Source organism: Hipposideros armiger, unplaced genomic scaffold (genome assembly GCF_001890085.2).
Source record: "Hipposideros armiger isolate ML-2016 unplaced genomic scaffold, ASM189008v1 scaffold_724, whole genome shotgun sequence".
NCBI classification, from domain to species: Eukaryota; Metazoa; Chordata; class Mammalia; order Chiroptera; family Hipposideridae; genus Hipposideros; species Hipposideros armiger.
In genome coordinates this window covers 656,806-675,702 of record NW_017732074.1, presented here as the reverse complement: position 1 = coordinate 675,702, position 18,897 = coordinate 656,806, and the positions used below count along the sequence as shown (strand labels likewise).

The 18,897-nt window shown below is 34.7% G+C and overlaps 1 protein-coding gene across 1 annotated transcript in view; it reads left to right on the top strand.

Annotated features, from left to right (window-relative positions):
* The window catches only part of KATNBL1 (katanin regulatory subunit B1 like 1), a 45,451-nt gene extending 32,352 nt beyond the window's left edge, over positions 1-13,099 (top strand). The window contains exons 5-10 of the mRNA XM_019627221.1: positions 2,261-2,379; positions 3,089-3,139; positions 3,233-3,322; positions 3,678-3,767; positions 4,814-4,907; positions 9,475-13,099. Of these exons, the coding sequence (XP_019482766.1) occupies positions 2,261-2,379; positions 3,089-3,139; positions 3,233-3,322; positions 3,678-3,767; positions 4,814-4,907; positions 9,475-9,507 (477 nt within the window). The 3' untranslated portion in view covers positions 9,508-13,099. The remainder of the gene's footprint in view (positions 1-2,260; positions 2,380-3,088; positions 3,140-3,232; positions 3,323-3,677; positions 3,768-4,813; positions 4,908-9,474) is intronic.
* Positions 13,100-18,897: the final 5,798 nt, after the last annotated feature.

Sequence of the window (18,897 nt, the reverse complement as noted above, 5' to 3'; positions counted from 1 at the left end):
CCAATACTAATCAGATAATCATAAAAACTGCATACCTTGAAGGAAAAGAACATATAACTATATAAACCAGAAATCTGTTCTGATTGGAACCTGGGTTGGTTGTTCAGTTGAACTGGGGGAATAAACATTTAGAGTGCAAATGTCTTTAAAAAAATAAGTTTCAGTTGTGTATTTGAATTAGTGGTACAGTGTGAGACATTTTTTCAAGGCCCTCTTTTTACTTTGCTCTCTGAAATTGACTACTTTTCACAAACCTTTCTTAGTCTCACACTCAACTAATAGATTTATTGATTGCTCTTTTGTTGTTTTAGACCCTTTTTCCTGATTGACTAATGCCTGCTCTAAAAACCTATATTTAAAAATGATGCCATATTATTTTGTCAGAGTTCAAATATATGTAATCTTTGATCTAGCTGTTCCAGTTCTAAAATTAATCCTACAGAAGTATTTGTACAAGTGCACATATTTTCATACACAGTACATTCATTGCGTAGTTTTAATAGAGAAAAACCAGAATCAATCTAAATAGATTATGGTACATAAAGACTGGAAAATATGTAATTGTTTTTTAAAAATTAGGTTGATCTATATATATTTTTTAAGATTTTATTGGGGGGTTGGGGGAGGGGAACAGTGTTGGGGAATTGGGAAAGGGGAACAGCCAAGTTGTTCTTCAGTCTTCGTTGTGGAGCAGCGGTTCTCAACCTGTGGGTCATGACCCCTTTGGGGGTCGAACGATCCTTTCACAGGGGTCGCCTAAGACCATCGGAAAACAAAAAGATACTTACATTATGATTCATAACAGTAGCAAAATTACAGTTATAGAGTAGCAACGAAAATAATTTTATGGTTGGGGGTCACCACAACATGAGGAACTGTATTAAGGGGTCGCGGCATTAGGAAGGTTGAGAACCACTGTTGTGGAGGGTGCCAGTTGCCATCTGGCTCGCTCAAGGTGCCCAGTTCATTCTTAGTTGTAGGTGGGCATAACCACCATCCCATGTGGGAGTCGAACCAGCAGCCTTGTTGTTAAGAATACACACTCTATCCACTGAGCCATCTGGGTGGCAGCTCAGCTCAAGGTGCCCAGTTCAGTCTTAGTTGCAGGTGGACATAGCCCACCATCGAACAGGCAATCTTGTTGTTATACCACCTGAGCCATCCTGCCATCTGTTGGCAGCTCAGTGACAGTTCAGCTCGGGCTCAGCGTCACTGGCCCATGTGGGAATCGAACCGGTGGCCCTGTTGATCAGAGCTCGCACTCTTAAGTCAACTCTTAACCAAGTGAGCCGCTCAGCCAGCCCCGGTTGCTCTGTTGGGTTGTCGGAAAAGTCATGATGCATTTTTGCATCGAAAAACAGAAAAAAGACGTCATGACTTTTCCGACAACCCAATATGTTTTGACATTGAAAAAATCTTCATAATACGTCATAAGTGAAAAAGCAAGGTTTTCAAAAATATAGATATAGTATTTTAATTTTACATGTACCTAATTTGTCCTTGTCTAGAAAATGGTTTGGAAAGATATATACCAGTCTGTTAATGGTGATTACTTCTGGGTAGTGATGTTATATGTTTTTGTGGGCAGGTAGAGAGTTTTTACTTCTAATTTTATGCAGCTCTGCATTACTTAGAACATTTTACAAGAAGAATGTATTCCTTTATAATAGAAAAAAATGAGTGAGTGAATGAAGTTAAATACTTGTCACAGAACTGAATTTTTGTGGTTCCCTTCTCATGCTATTCAATAAGTAATGACTAGCGTATGTATTATATATTTACCTTTTCCTTTTATTTGTATTATAAATTCAATCATAGGTTTGTAGGTGAGCTAAAAATAATTTTATTTATTTATTTATTTATTTATTAGCTGAGCCATCCTGCCACCTGTTGGCAACTCAGCAGCAGCTCAGCTCAGGCCGGGAATTGAACCACTGTTGCTCAGAGCTCACACTCCTGAGCGAGCTCTTAACCAACTGAGCCACTCGGCCAGCCCTAAAAATAATTTATTTTGTAAGTTGAGATTTAAAAAAAAAATGGTAGCAAGTTAAAAAAAAGTTTTGGTAAAAAATAAATAGGTCCTAAATTTATTCAGATCATTCGTTTACTATGTTCAACAACAATATTTTCTGTGTGGACCTGTAAAAGGAGTCACCTTTGTATAATTTTAAAATATACCTACCAGAATAATTCAATTAAAAAAATGGTTTTATATTATGTTTCAATGTGCTTTTTAAGAAATTAGATTACTGCCTTTCAGGTTTCTCAGGACCATGAAACAATGGCACAAGTTTTGTTCAGCAGGAATTTGAGATTGAATGTAGCTTTAACTTTCTGGAAAAAGAGAAGCATAACTGAACTTGTAGCTTATTTGGTGAGGTAAGTGTGACCTTTTATGTTTTTTTTTCAATAAAAGTAATTTCCCGTGGGCTATTTAGAAGTGCCTCTTCTTTTTTATGTTATTAGTGGCTAAAATTTTAAACTTCTTTGTTTAGCTTCAGTAGAGACAAATGGTTTAAATTACATTCATTACTAGTCTAAGACTAACCAAAATACAGAAAGCCATCTGTTTTATCGGACTGAACAAAGCTGTTACCTTCTATAAGATTCTTATCTATAAAACTAAGTGATACCAGTATGGGAAAACTAACCCTTTAAAAATCCCCTTTGAGTGAAAATTTTAAACATTACCTTTCTTGCAGTATTGAAGTCCCTTCTCTTCTCAGATGTTACCTTAATGAGGCCTTCCTTGACCACCTTATCTAAAAATACATATTTCTTCACTCCCTGTGACTTTTTAAAAATTTTTCTCCATAGCACTTACCACCATCAACATGCTGTATATATTTCACTTGTTTATTTATTGTCTTTCTCTGCCTTCTCCCCCACCCCATACACTCACACACACAGTAGAATGCATGCCCTGTCTCTGTTTACTGCTGCACGCCAGCACCTGGCTCACCATAGACACTAGGATTATTTGTTGAATGAGTGGATTTCTCAAAAGCAGTATGGAGGTCATCATATGAAAGTAAATGAGGAAATCAGCTTTTTGAGCAGTGCTATTCTTTTTGTACCCACCCCACAGGATAGAAGACCTTGGAGTGGTGGTAGATTGCCTTCCTGTGCTCACCAATAGGTAAAAAGAATATTTTTCAGAAAATAAATAAGTTTACAGAAGGACAAATTATGGATGTTCATATTTTTATAACTTACTATTTCTTTATTTTAGTTTACAGGAAGAAAAACAGTACATCTCACTAGGCTGCTGTGTAGACTTGTTGCCTCTAGTAAAATCACTACTTAAAAGCAAGTTTGAAGAGTAAGTGGTAATCTGCATCTCAATTCATTTCTCTTTTCCAACATCCTTGGTTTTGTGCCTTGTGAGGGCATAGTAGTAGACTGAGCTCCATGAGACATACATGGTTTTTATTTTCAAGTTGCTTATAGTCAAATTAGGAAAAGAATATGAAGTGACTAAAGAACAATTACAAAAGCATCTATAAACAAGTTATATAAAATGGTTTTGTGAAAGTAGTGAAATAAATTTTTTAAAAGAGGGAAAAGTCAGTGTGTGTGTGTGTGTGTGTGTGTGTTTTGAATAGGGGGCAGAATCTTCTTTTGTAAAGGCTTCTTGGATGAAAACACTTGAATTTTGTAACAAAATGTCATTTCAGGTATATAATAGTTGGCTTAAACTGGCTTCAAGCAGTCATAAAAAGGTGGTGGTCAGAACTATCTTCCAAAACAGAAATTATAAATGATGGGTGAGTATACCTTTAAAGATAACCTCATGCTACTAAAATTTTTTTCAGAAAAGCAGCTTGATAAAACTCGGTTATGTTTTTATTCCATGATCGTCAGTGTATAATGCTGGGGTGCCAAAAAAAATGTATAAAAGTGGACACTTTGGTCAATGTTGCTCAAGCAGTAGTTCGCCATAATCAGAAGTGTCTGGATGCTGATGGTAACGACTTTGATCACCTCTTGTAATTGCAGAAGTCAAATGTGACTTGTATTCATCTTTTGTTATCAGTCGGTATATGTTGAATATTACAGTTTTAATACAGTTTTCTTAAAATGTGTATACATTTTTTGGTACCCTCTGTATTCTCTTCATTTTCAGAGAAATATTAAATTAGGATACTGTTCATGTGAAAATTACACATGGAAGTTGAATTCCAGAGATCAGTAACCCCCTGTATCTCTTCTAGGGGAACCCTACTTTTCATTTTAGAAGGCAAAAGCACAGTGGTGGTTTAACCCTTATGTCCATTGTAATGAGTAAGGGAGAGAGAAGGTGATGGCTCTTAGTGGAGTAAGTAATGAGGCACAGGAATGGAGGCATCCTGCAGGTCCTTTGGCTTCCTAGACATTAACCTGAGACTCCACTGTGGAGGATTACAATTCTAAAACCTATATGATAATCATTATAATTTGTGTATTGCTTTGATGTGAAAATAAGTGGGTATTCTACCACATGAGCCAGATTATCATGAAGCTATAAAAATAACTCCCAACAGTCTCCTTAAAGTTCATAGTTTTCTTTTTAGCCTCTCAAAATTTCCCATTTCATATACAAGAATAGGTGTCCAAATGCTTCAAATGCCTCGTTGTTTTCTTACTTGCCTTAACAACTACATAACCTTTAATTTCCATGATTGGTATGTACTATTTTAAAGAATTGCTTGACTTCAAATAGTATAATTTTCTCTGATAAATACTTGAACATTTTTTAATTTTTCATTAAAAATATTTACTATCAAAGCTCATATCATATATTTGTATTCTCATTTTTCTTTTTTTCTCCTAGAAATATTCAGATTTTAAAAGAACAATTAAGTGGATTGTGGGAACAAGAAAACCATCTTACTTTGGTTCCAGGATATACTGGTAATATAGCTAAGGTAATCTATATTTAAGCTTTAAAATTTAAGGTTAAAATCAATATTTAAGCTTACTTAATTAAAATTTAGAAATAGTATTTTAGTATTATGCATTTATAAATGAATTCTTCTAAATCTTTAGGCAGTATAATTCAGTACTATCTCATAAGGTCTAAAGTCAGTTTCATATTTCCAAATGTCTTTTGGATATTAATGTGAGTTTGGCAGGGAACACAAGAATTATTAGCCATTGAATGCGTTTCACATACAGTCACAAAAATAATATGCTAGAGGTTATTTAATGATCTTGTTCCAATTAAATAAAAATATTTTAAAAAACATTAAAAATCTAGGTAAGGAAAGTATTCAAAAGACACTCAGGAAGCAAGAGGTGAGGAATACAATTAAATGGTTTGGGGGTATTATTTTTTTACTTGGCTTTAGCTAATATCATCCTCTTTGGCAAAGTAAACTGTTCAAATCACAGTATGATTTGACATTGGTATTTATTGATTTGCTTGCCTCTTAAAGGAGAAGGTACATTGCTAGTTTGGATTTTAATATATAAACTCCAGAAAACATTTGTCCTAAAATACATATAATTGCAGAAAAAATATCATTGTGAAGAAATTTTTCCATCCGTTTACTGAGCAAACTGCTATCATATATTCTAAGTAAGAGGATATATGTTATGAACTGACTTGTAAAATTCTTCTGGGATACTGTCAAGAAAAGAAGCAAAATGATACATCAAGCAAGTGTGTTACCACTGTTTATAATTTTACTTTGTAAAATTCTTTTTTTTTTTAAATTAAATTTATTGGGGTGACAATGGTTAGTAAAATTACATAGGTTTCAAGTCTACAATTCTATAATACATCATCTATACATCACATTGTGTGTCAGTCAGTTCTCCTTCCATCACCATATATTTGAACCCCTTTACCCTCTTCTGCCACCCCCGCCTTACCCTCTGTTAACCACTAAACTTGTGCCTATGAGTTTTTGTTTCTTTGTTTGTCTTGTTCCTTGGTTGCTTTCAGTTTTATATCTCACATATCAATGAAGTCATATGGTTCTTGATTTTTTCTGTCTGATTTACTTTGCTTAGCATAATAATCTCAAAGATCCATCCACATTGTTGCAGATGGCAGTATTTCATCTTTTCTTATGGCGGAGTAGTAGTCCATTGTGTATATACTATATCTTCTTTATCCAATCATCTATTGAAGGACACTGGTTGTTTCCATGTCTTGGCTACTGTAAATAAAGCTGCAATGAACATTGACGCACGTATATCTTTATAATAAATGTTTTCATATTTTTTTGGTATATACCCAGGAGAGGGATTGCTGGGTCATATGGTAATTCTATTTTTTTTGTTTTTAAAGATTTTATTGGGGAATTGGGGGAAGGGGAACAGACAAGTTGCTGTCCTTTTGTGCGTCAGTCTAGTTGTGGAGGACGTCGCTTCACTGGCCCATGTTGGTATTATCATTGCACTCTTCCCGAATGAGGCAGATCGGTCACCGGTCTCTGGACAGCCGCTCACGGTGGCTCTTGGCAACTCATGCTAGCTGCTGGCCACTCACGCTGGCTGCCGGCCACATACAATAGCTTATAGCAGTCCACTGCAGCAAGGGCTGCTGCCTACGCCTCACCGGGAACTTAACAGCAGCCCAGTTCCAGTTCAAGCTGTTGTTCACCATTTTAGCTGTAGGGGGCAGTGTCACTGGCCCTCATGTGGGATTTGAACCAGGGCTCCGCTGCTCAGAGCTGGTATCCCAAGCCAGCTGTTAACCAACGCGCCACTCAGTTGGCTGGTAATTCTATTCTTAAATTTTTAAAGAACCACAATACTGTTTTCCATAGCAGCTGTACCAATCTACATTCCCACCAACAGTGTGTGAGGGTTCCTTTTTCTCCACAGCCTCTCCAACACTTATTTGTCTTGTTGATGATAGCCATTCTAACAGGTGTGAGTGATATATCTCATTGTGGTTTTGATTTGCATTTCCCTAATATCTAGTGAAGTTGAGCATTTTTTTCATGTATCTGTTGGCCGTTTGTATGTCTTCTTGGGAGAAGGATCTGTTCATGTTCTTTGCGCCCCTCCCCTGCCTTGTTTTTTTAAAGATTTTATTGGGGAATTGGGGAAGTGAACACTGTGTTTTTCCAGGACCCATCAGCTTCAAGTCAAGTTGTTGTCCTTCAATCTTAGTTGTGGAGGGCGCAGCCCAGCTCCAAATCCAGTCTCCGCTTTCAACCTAGTTGCGGGGGGCAGGGGGGAAGGGGGTGGTGGGGGAGGGGTGGGCGCAGCTCACCATCACATGTGGGAATTGAACTGGCAACCTTGTTGTTAACCCTCTGTTGGGTGCAACTGATCTACTGATCTCAGATTCATTGCACACAAAGATGCTGCTATGAAATACATCTTTACTGTACTAAGTCACAAACACAACTGGCGATAGGTTATGGTAGAGGGGGAAGATATGGAAGCAGTGAGTCACGATACTTAAGTTAACTGTTACATATTTGAAAATTTGTGTGCAATGAATCTGTGAGATGAGTTGTGCTAGATGGTTAAGAGCATGCGCTCTAACCAGCTGAGCCATCCAGCCGCCTGTTGGCAGCTTAGCGGCCCCTCAGCTTGGGCGCAGCTCACTGGACCATGTGGGAATTGAACCGGCAACTCTGTTGCTCAGAGCTCACACTCTAACCACCTGAGCCACCCACCCAGCCCACTCTGCCCATCGTTTAATTGGATTGTTTGTCTTTTTGTTGTTGAATTGTATGAGTTCTTTATATATTTTGGATATTAGCCCTTTATCCGAGGCGTTGTTTGCAAATATCTTCTCCCATTCAATTGGTTGCCTCTTTGTTTTGTTGATGGTTTCTTTTGCTGTGCAGAAGCTTTTTAGTTTGATATAGTCCCATTCATTTATTTTAGCTTTTACTTCCTTTCCCTTTGAGGTCAAATTCATAAAATCGTCTTTGAACCCAACGTCCATAAGTTTAGTACTTATTCATCTATGCAATTTATTGATTCAGGTCTTATGTTTCAGTCTTTTGATCCATTTTGAGTTAATTTTGGTACATGGTGACAGATAGCAATCCAGATGCATTCTTTTGTACGTGGCTTTCCAATTTTCCCAGCACTGTTTATTGAAGATGCTCTCTTTTCTCCATTGTATGTTTTTGTCTCTTTTGTTGAAAATAGTCCATATTTCTGTGGGTTTATTTCTGGGTTTTCAATTCTATTCCATTGGTTTCTGTGTCTGTCTTTCTGCCAATACCATGCTGTTTTGTTTATTGTTGCTCTGTAATACAAGCTGAAGTCAGGGAGCGTGATGCCTCCAGCCTTATTCTTTTTTCTTAGTAGTGCTTTGGCTGTTTGGGGTCTTTTGTGATTCCATACAAATCTGATGATTTTTTTTGTTCTATTTCTTTAAAAAATGCCATTGGGATTTTGATGGGGATTGCATTAAATCTGTATATTGCTTTGGGTAATATGGCCTTTTTAACTATGTTGATTCTTCCAATCCATGAACACGGACTGTTTTTCCATTTCTTTGTGTTTTTTTCTTCGATTTCTTTTAAAAATGTCTTAATAGTTTTCAGTGTATAGGTCCTTCACATTCTTGGTTAAGTTTATTCCTAGGTATTTTATTCTTGTTGCAGTTGCAAAAGGAATTGTTTTTTTCATTTCTTTTTCTGAAATTTAATTGTTAATATATAGGAACACAATGCATTCTTGTACACTGATTTTATAGCTGGCAACTTTACTGTATTCTTTTATTGTTTCTAATGGCTTTTTGGTGGAGTCTTTAAGATTTTCTAAATAAAGAATACTTTGTAGAATTCTTAATGATGACAAAAATCATATAAACAAATCAATTTCCCAGCAGTTTTTTTCTGTTGTTCTTTTGATAACTGGGGTGGGGGAATAAAGTAAAAGCTGATAAAAAATGGAATACTTTTTGATCGTACATGATATATCACATTGTTCTGGAGTGGTCTTATAGGTTTGGTAATAAAACTGAAAACTCACTGTTTCCTTGGAAATTTGTTTTTGATTTTAATTTTTTATAGAGAAGCTTTGTAAACATGAAGTTGAGAACATGAGATTAAGATAAAGACAATATTGAGTGATTAAAAGTTCTATGAAGTTGCTTAAGCTATGATAAAACCTCTTTTACAGTATTAAACCCTCAGTTGTAATTTCTTTGAGGGTAGAAATTAGAAAGTAAAGCTGTCATCAAACTGGCTTAGAGTTTACATAGTACTGAAGGAATTGCTGTGAATGATTTAATGATCTTGCCTAGCTATAAAAACAGAGTTGCTTGATCATAGGAACCAAACCATTTACAAAGCACTTAACAAACATTTATTGAGCACGTGCTGTGTGCCAGGCCCTGTATTAAACAAGTACAGATTAAAAAGTTGAGTAAGATACATCTTTTACCCTCAAAAGGATATAAAGGGAAACTAAGGTAAATCAAGTTGACAAAAAGGGAGAAGAAAATGGGTTGTATATATGTGTATTTCCTGTACTAGCTAATAAAATACTTCTTTTTTATTCTCTAAGGATGTAGATGCTTATTTATTACAGTTGCATTGAGAGACTTCATCTAGTGAAGAACATTTGGTTATTCAAAACATCCCTGGACTATATGATTTCCAAAATGGCTCATTGGAGAACTGTGAACTATGGAAGAAATCAAAACCTTTTTATTTTAAACTATATAATGAAACCACTAATGAAACCCAAGCATTCTACTTCACATTGAAGTGGAAAAATATCCGAAAGGAGCAGCTTCAACTTCAATGAGGTGAAAGTGCACTATGAAGATTGTTCACCTTCGCTGCGTTTGGGATTTATTTGGTTATTTGGTGACATTGTTTAGGAACTACTGGATTTTAATGCAATTCTGCATAAGAATATACTTTATACTATGTGAAAACATAAGACAACTTATTACTAGGAACCACAGAGACCAATCATCATTACTTTTTTTAAGATTGTGTTTTATAAGAAAACACTCAAATGTGTGCAGCTATTTTCTTATGTTGAAAAGACTTGGAAAGTTTAAAACATCATAACAAATAATCAATACTAAAAGTTTTTGTCCACCCTGAGATACTGTGTATACAAAATGCCTTAATTAATAAGCCAATGTGTATGATACGAATGTCTGTTTTAAAAAAATTAAAACCAACAGTGCTTCTGGCATGCTAAAATCATGCTCAAATCAGGGGCTTCCATTCATATAGAATGTTGTTAAAAATTACTCCACACCATCTGTAAAACTTGAGAATATTTTTAATATCTCTGATTTTTTTGCCAGAATCATTATGTCATGTATGTATGTATTATGCCTATGTAAAAGAAAAGGTGAATATGTATTTGTATGAATGCTTCGCTGGAAATGTTCATGGAGTTGGCTAATTTATATTCACTTTCTATTGTATATAGATTTCTAATATTTTCAGTTCTGTATCATTTAAGCTTCCTTCATTTGAGTAAATTCACTAAATATTTCTATTTTTTGCTTTTTAAATTCTGATTTTATATGAATTCTAATTCTTTTTCATTACATGTTTTAAAAAATGACAAACAATGATTTAGAAATGTTTACAGTTAGTGCTGACCTTGTATTTTAAATTCCAACACTTCGTATTACTACCTCCTCCAATGGTTGGTATGAAATGCCAGCAGACTATATGAGGTCTTTTTTTGTTTTAAATACCATTTTTAGTGTCAACCCACTTCTGGAGTGTCTTCACAGCTGTATATCTTAGCCTACCTTGAAAATGATTGGGATTTTAATACCACTATTGGTTCCTCCATCATCTCGTCTTTAATGAGCCCAAGAGGCATCTGAGCAAAGATTGTTAGTCATCAAATTTCTATGCAGTAATCCTTCAAGCACTTGAATGTCTTTAGCGTTTACCCAGTTAGCAACTACTGATGTGAATCCTAAACAAGCATCTTTCTTGCTTTAAAAATATTAAAAATGTTACCTTTCACTGAGTTCTCTTTTTGTGTAGCTATATTTCATATAGCTATGTGTTATTCCTCGCAGTGAACATCATTTGTAGTAATTGGCTATTTTCTTAAGTCTTTAGAATAATTTCAGATTACTGCACTTCTCTGATTTGAGAGTTGAGTTATTTAAGAAGTCAATCTTCAGGAGGTGGGAATTTGAATCGGAAACCTGCGTCATCCCTGTGAAACCTTAAGATGATGAAATATAACCTTTCTTTGTTCCTGTTCCTTTAGTTATCACTGTTTAATCTAACAGTTTGAACCTGTTAACTCAGAGCATGGTGCTAGTGAGATTAAGGACAGGAGCTGGAGCCTTTTATAGGTTCACTAACTTGACACACACACACAACTTTTTCACAGCTACCGATTGCACCTTAGGCATCCATCTCCCAAATTCAGCTCTTGGTCACAAGGAAGATGGTGTGTAGAGCTTAGTATAAACCCTTCACTCAAATAGAAAGATAACTCAAATATTTGGTATATGTAAAATTATAGACTTTTAATCTAATATTTAAAATAATGTTAAAAATAATATATGTAAAATACTGTGTCACTGTAATTTTGGGTAAGATCATTGACTAAACAGTACCTTCTAAAAATTAAACTTCAGTAAATCTAACTTCAGTAAACATTAAGTACAAATACAGGCAGAACAGTAAGAAGAGGTACAATCCTGAGTCCTTGTACCTAACTTTGAGTTTGTTGAACGAGAGTGGATAACACTATTTTACATACTTGGAGCATAAAAGGCAACAGAGTGTTTAGCTCACAAAGATTGTTCACTAGCACACACTCCTAATTTCTGTGGCCTTTGCAGCTTGCCTTAGTACCTGCCTCTTTCAGGTACTGAGTTATGACTAGTGTTAGGTGATTGTTAAGATTCTTGGATAAAGGATGTTAGATCTAAGTAAACATTGTTGAATACCTCTGTTCTATGAAGCTCTTCTCATGCTATTTAATCAGAACAGTGTTGATCTCCAGAAAGAGCCAAAGAAAGTGTTTACAAAGTATTTTCGCTGTTGTATTGACCTAGATTAGGACAATTGCTGTCTGTCATTGCTCATTTGTTGCTGTACTGCTAAGCAGTATACAGAACTGAGGGACTACCCAGGGTCTCTATGCCTTACTACCTCTTCTACCTTCTTAGGTTTTCTGTCCTGGACTTTGCTAACTTTGCAAGTCTAATGACAGGTAGTTTATCAAGGTGATAGAGGGTTATAATCAAATAATTTGTTTCTACTAGGAATGAAGTGAATGGCTTTTGTAATGAGTGATCATGATCAGAGTAAGGATTAAAAGTTGGGAAGCCACATTATCAGATGGTTTTCAAAATTAATCTTTTGGTAGTAATTTTAAAGATAATTGATATAGATTATTTACACATGCAAGAATTTGGATATCTATATCCATTTTGGTTAGTCATGAATATCAGCACTGAAGTCTAAGGGCTACCTAGGAATTAAATCCTAATCCCCCTAAACATACTTGGTACATGTCATGTGCTAATCTTAAAAATCGTTGTGTGGGTTCAAGGCTATATTTCTGGCCTTTGAAATAGTAATTTTCTGAAACTTAGACATTTCTATATTTGGCAAGATATTGATATAATTAACATTAATGGATAACTAGTTTGAGTAATGATTAGCTATTAAATGCTTATAATAGAAATCATTTAAATGTTTAGTTACTTAAATTAGTCAAGGAGTCTGAAAAAGCAAAATATAAGTTATTTTGTTAGTTATGCTCAGTTGTCTTTCTTCCTATTTAAGAACAAGATGGTAATGTCAGTTGCCTTCGTTAATTTAAAGGGAAAAAAATAGAATCACAAGCAGCTGACTCAACTGGAGGGATCCATTTGGATGCACTTCTTCTTATCCTTCAGTACAGATTTTTATTGCCTGGATTACTTCAGATGGAAATATTTGGTCGTCGGGAAAGTCATGATGTATTTTTCTATGTTTTCCAGTGCAAAAATGCATCGACTTTCCCGATGACCCAATAGTATTGCTGGACATTTGTAGGTAGGTGTTTACTCCTATGTTATTCTTTTTTCCTTAATTTCCAATTCTAGCTGTGAAAATTGTCATAAAACTTTGTGACACACTGTTCCCCCTTCTTTTTTCATTCTGTAACAGGAATATAGAATAAAAAATTCCTCCCTAAACACTATGCTTCTAATTTGTAATGTAGCTTGATTGATTCAATAACAGCACTAAGTATAACAAAACACTGCATATCATATACCTAGTATACTAAGTACATTTTCCAGTGCTGTACTTAAAATATTTCAAACATTATAGTCATAATTTTCTCTGGTTAAGATTATTCATTTAACAGTATGCTAAAATCAAACCAGTAAAAATTAAGTATAAAACACAGTACACCTGTAGTAAAAAATCTGCATATAATTTGATTCCCCCAAAGCGTAACTACTAATAACCTATTGATTGGAAGCCTTTCCAATAACGTAGTCAATTAACACTTATTTTGTATGTTATATGTATTATAATCTGTTATAATTAAACTAGAGAAAATGTTATTAAGAAAATCATAAGGAAGAGAAAATACATTTACAGTATTGAAAAAAATCTGCATATATGAGTGGACCCACAGAGTTGAAACCCATGTTGTTCAAGAGTCAACTGTGTATACCACAATATTTTCTTTTATAGACTAATCATAAAACACAAAATGATATAGTTACTATGTACCTATGAAAGGGCAACCCCACATCTGCCAGTATTTTTCATAGCAAAGCTTGTTATATAGCATTGCTTTGATATACAAATTATTCTCTGAACTACAAAGTTTTCATATGGGAGATGCCAGGAATCTGAATAAGGATTCAGCCCCCAAATAACCTTGAACTATATAGTATTGATTCTTATGCTTTAGAGTAGTCTGTGTTTTCATTCAGATTTAAACCCGATTTTTCTCTCTCTCTCTCTTTTTTTTTTTAACGTCTTGGACCCAGGCAAGAGTGTTGTGACACTCTAGATTTACACCAAAGCTAAGAAGAGTTGATCCAAAGTATTTTCTAGGGTAAGAAAGAGTTGTCGTGGGCATCCTGGAATACACTGAAGTATCAGAATTACTTGCTTCTAGAATTACTGTATTGCATTTATCAACCAAACCTACATCATGGAGCCTGGACTGGAATTAGACCTCGCCTTCCAGGAGTCAGGAGCAGAGTTAGTATCCATTTACTTTTCTACTTTCGTTTAAAAAAAAAAAGAAAAAACTTCATTAGCCCTTTGTATAAAATTAGTTGAACAGGTGAATGAGGACCAACCTTACCTCTCAACTTTCCCTTCAATATACTCACCAGTTCCTCTCTGTACAACTGCAGCTTAGTCTCAACAACAGCAGGGGAAATGAAAGTTCTAAAACTTAAAAGGTTTAGCAGAGGCTTATCTTTCCCCCTTATCCTCCAGATTCCTTTTCCGCTACTTAGAAAAGATAAGAAACCAGTAAAGGGGAGAAACCAAGCCACTTTCAGTCTCTCTTGAAGGCTTCTCGTCCTGTTACTTAAACATTGTTGTTCAAATTTCTGTGTTACAGGCTTCTCACTCTACCATTTCCCGGGGGGGTGGGGAATGCTTATTCTCAGGCTTCCTTTACCATCTACATTAATTGTTCTCATTTTGAGGATGGAAGGAAGGACGTTTTGCAGTTGATCAAATGGACGTGGATTTTTTCTAAAGATTGAGAAAACACTGAACTGTATGATTGTCATTCTCAAATGCATATCTTGTCCTAAACCTAACTCTTAGCATAAATTATATATCCAATTGCCTCCTGGTAACATCCATTGGGATATCTTGTAAATACCCTAAATTCAATATATCCAGAATTGACATAATTCTCCACCTCCACTCCCCCCCCACCCCCCAGGGACAAAATGTTCTTGGTGGATCCTGGGTTTCTGTTCTCATTGAATAGTCCTAATATCAGCAAATATCAAGCCACAAACCTGTGAATCATCTTTGAATCATCTCCAAATCATTAACAAATCCTGTTGGTACAGCCCCCCACCCCCTCCAAATTTCTCACATCTTTCTACATCTCTTCACCTCTCCTGCCATTACCTTAGTCTACATTATTCCAGCAGCTTCCTCCTCTGACATTGGCCCTACATCCCTACAACCCCCTCTCCTTGAATGCTGCCCTGGAATAGCCTGTAAAGCCCTTACCATGATCTTTCCATGTCACTCCTTAAGGACTCTTAGGAGAGTCTGAACAGTGTGATTTATAATCTCTCGACAACACCTCCTCCCCTCCCAATGCTCCAGCTAGAATGAACTTGTTTCCGTTTCCAGGAAACATTACACTTTCTCTGCAAATGCTCCATTTGCCTGAACACCCTTCTCCCCCAAGTTCCCACAGTTACCACTTTCTTAGCCTTCAGGTCTCAGCTTAAACACACTTCCTCTGGGAAGCCTTCTCTGACAGCTGTTAGAGGTCTCGGCCATAACTCTTGTCTCGACCTTATTCTCTTAACACTACTTATTAGTGTTTTGTAATTGCTTATCTGTCTTCCCAGCTAGACTGACAGTTTCATGAGACCAGAGAATATGTGCTCTTGTGACACATGCCCAGTCCCCAGCTCAAAGCCTGGCAAGTAGTAGGCATAAATGCAAGGGTGTGACATCTTTGTGCATACATTGTATGAGGAAGTAATTTAGTAATCCAAAGCTACTTGTGATAGTGGAACAGCTAAAAATGAGTAGTTCTACAATAAAAATATCCAGTTTTCTCTCTCTTTTTTGTTTTAGGGAATTGGTTTACAAATGTGCATGCTACAACAAAGTAAAACCTTAGCTAAAATGTGTTTGATTCTTGGAGGATGTTACATTTGTTTTTCTAGTGCATGATTTCTACATTCCACACAAGATCTATGAAAGTGAGGACTATCTATACTAGATAGTGCAACATTGAGCTATTTTCATTTAATGTGTAAAATACATGTATTTTCTTGGAATTGAGGGTATCCCTTTGGTGTTTGTGTTTCTCTTCTGTTTTTATCTTAAAATGATTGAGAATCATGTAAAATGGCGTTTTTTTCTATAAATTCCTTTTGTAAATTACAAAAGTAGTTCATACATATTTATGAAAGTAGTATAATAAAAAGAAAATTAAATACCCATAATCTCATCCACCTAGAACAGGGGTCAGCAAACTTTTGAGATGGAAGAGCCTCCAAGAGTCAGCAAACTGCGGCTCATGAGCCACATGCAGCTCTTTGGGTATGTACACGTGGCTCTGAATTAAGATTGAAAATGAAAATAAAACTATCATAATTTCACTTATAAAATTTTTCAAGGATATTATTCACATTATGGTGATTATGTAAAAAAAATGTATGGCTCTCGAATAATTTTTAAATTGTGAGGGACAGGATTGGCTCTTCCAGGGGTCGGCAAACTTTTGAGACGGAACTACCCAAAGAGCCGCATGTGGCTCACGAGCCGCAGTTTGCCGATCCCTGACCTAGAGGAACAATTATGTTTATTCTTCCAGATTTTCTTTTATGTGTATGCATTTTTAAAAATACAAATGGATTTATACTCTACATACTGATATTGGTATATTGTTTCCTGCTTTCCATACACTGGAAAAGCTTGAAGGTAACTGAAAAAAAATTTTTTTCCCTATTAAGGCTATATGTTCTGAGCAATTATTGTTAATTTTCTGTGGAGATACTGGAAGAGGCCTAAAAAATATTTATGAATTACTTTTGAAGCATTCTTAGTATAGGATTCTGTTTTCTTTGACCATTGCTAATCATTACCTATTTTTTTAATGTTAGGAAGAGGGCTTATAAGGGAAAATATAGTTTTTGTATTTTGAAAAGAAACAGATTTGTTTAAATCATCATAAGTATTTGGGAACAAAATTTCTATTTTTATACTGTGGTGTATTTCCTCTAGCCATCAAACATAATTTTCTAAAAAAACAGTAGTTCAGTCCTTATATATGAAACTGACATAATATTAAGCAGTACATAAAAATTGAGTCAGTATATAACTAAGATTTTATTTTTAAGATTCAGTCGTATCTAAACAAATCAATTCCTGATAACCTGATCACTCTCAAAACATTTTCTACAGAGTCTATTTATTCAGGTGCATCTAACTGAATAAATTTCTCTTCTGCCTAAATAAGTATTCTTTAGGTTCTATATTCTTAATTCAAAAGTAATCTGCATTCTGTTGTGGAGAAAATTTAATGCTAAAAATGGAGAAAAAAATTAATGCTAAATAACAGCAACAGAGTAGGTAAAGCTAATAATGTGTGTGTGTGTGTGTGTGTGAATAAGTATCCTATGCCTAGGCTCAACCTACTATCCTATACTATAATCAACCTTAAAGATTATTATAGCGATGCAGAGTAAAGGGAGGGCGATTTTCTTACAAATGGGGACACTATTACTGAATATCATTCTCCTATAATGTATTAGTGTTTTTACACTGCTAACTAGGCAAAATTCCTTAGTCTTCATCAGCTCTAAGATTACATTTTACATTGGCTTGTTTTCACAAAGTACCATTTAAATGTTTTAAAGAGCAACAATTAAACTTTATTTTTCACATAAGTTATTGGTGATTTAATCTAGTATAGTTTTGTTTTCTTTCACTCACACTTATTGAGCCAATTAACAGCAAATCAGATTAACTGAACATTGTTAGTCGCCTTCTAGTTTTTTAAATATTTAAGGGTTTGTTTTTTTTTTGTCATTTATGACCTTTTTAAAATAAAGATAAAATTAGTTTTGAAAGGTGACTATATAGCAATTGAAACAAAATAAATCTGTTAGGTTTTTAAAAATGATAGTATTGATTAAGGGCCATTTATTGTTGCCTTCGTCTAATAATTGAATCAATCAGTTCTGCTTTGTGTGAATCTGTGTAGTTAGATTAATATGTATAGTAACTTCATTCAACAAATCATCAAAATATGAAATAGCTAAAGTTTGTTTTAAGAGTTTCTGGTGATAATTAGAAATTATACTTTAGTAAATTATGTAAACTAGTTATTTTCTGTAAATTTCATTAAATATTGACATAAGTTTGGAATTAAATGGTAGCTATAGTAATTATAATTATTGACATGTTTGGTGTAATCTTCAAGAGAGTAGCTAATGTTTTAAATAGTATTACACCATATATCTTCTTAAGATTTTCTTGGACAAATCAGATACTTTTGTAATTAGAACTAAATGAAAATAAATAACGTGGCTTTTTGTTTTTCTGTTACCTTTATTAGGTTAGTGGGACCTAATATTCTTTGAAAATATAAGCTGATGTAGGAGGACTCAGTTATAAGTTTTGTGTTTAAATGACATAAAACTTAGGGCTTTTCTTTTAAATGTTAATTCAGCTGTTGACTAGTGTGATATTTGAGGAACTGCAGTATATCTTTGAAATCAAATACTTTAATTAAAAGATATTTATAAAATGTACACAGTTTCCATGAGCTGCTTGTAGCAGCTGGTACACCCCTCGTTTTTCATATCACATGTGGTGTGAGTTTCATGTCTGCTACTTTTATCTCTTGATCCATCTTGAAGAAACAGCAGCTGACTATATAGAAGGGAAAACTTCCTCAAGTACATTCTAATAATATTTATTAGCAGTGATCTGAGTAAATTGTAACACTGATAGTTTAGAAATACACATATACAACCATTAAAAGCCAACTGTTTAAAGATACTTAAGAAACATACGACTATTTGCTTCAACATTCAACAATTAACTTGTTAACAAGTGTTTCTTTAAAGAACACAGCTTCAAAATTAAAGTCCAATCTATGGATTTTTTTTTCAAATTAGATGAATAGATTTCTTTTCTTCTATTAGTCATTCTGATTATACAGCTCCTTAAAAGTCATATAACAAGTAAGTTTCCCAAAACATTTATTGGAAAATTAGGAAGGTAGTTTTACATCCCATTGACTGCTAAC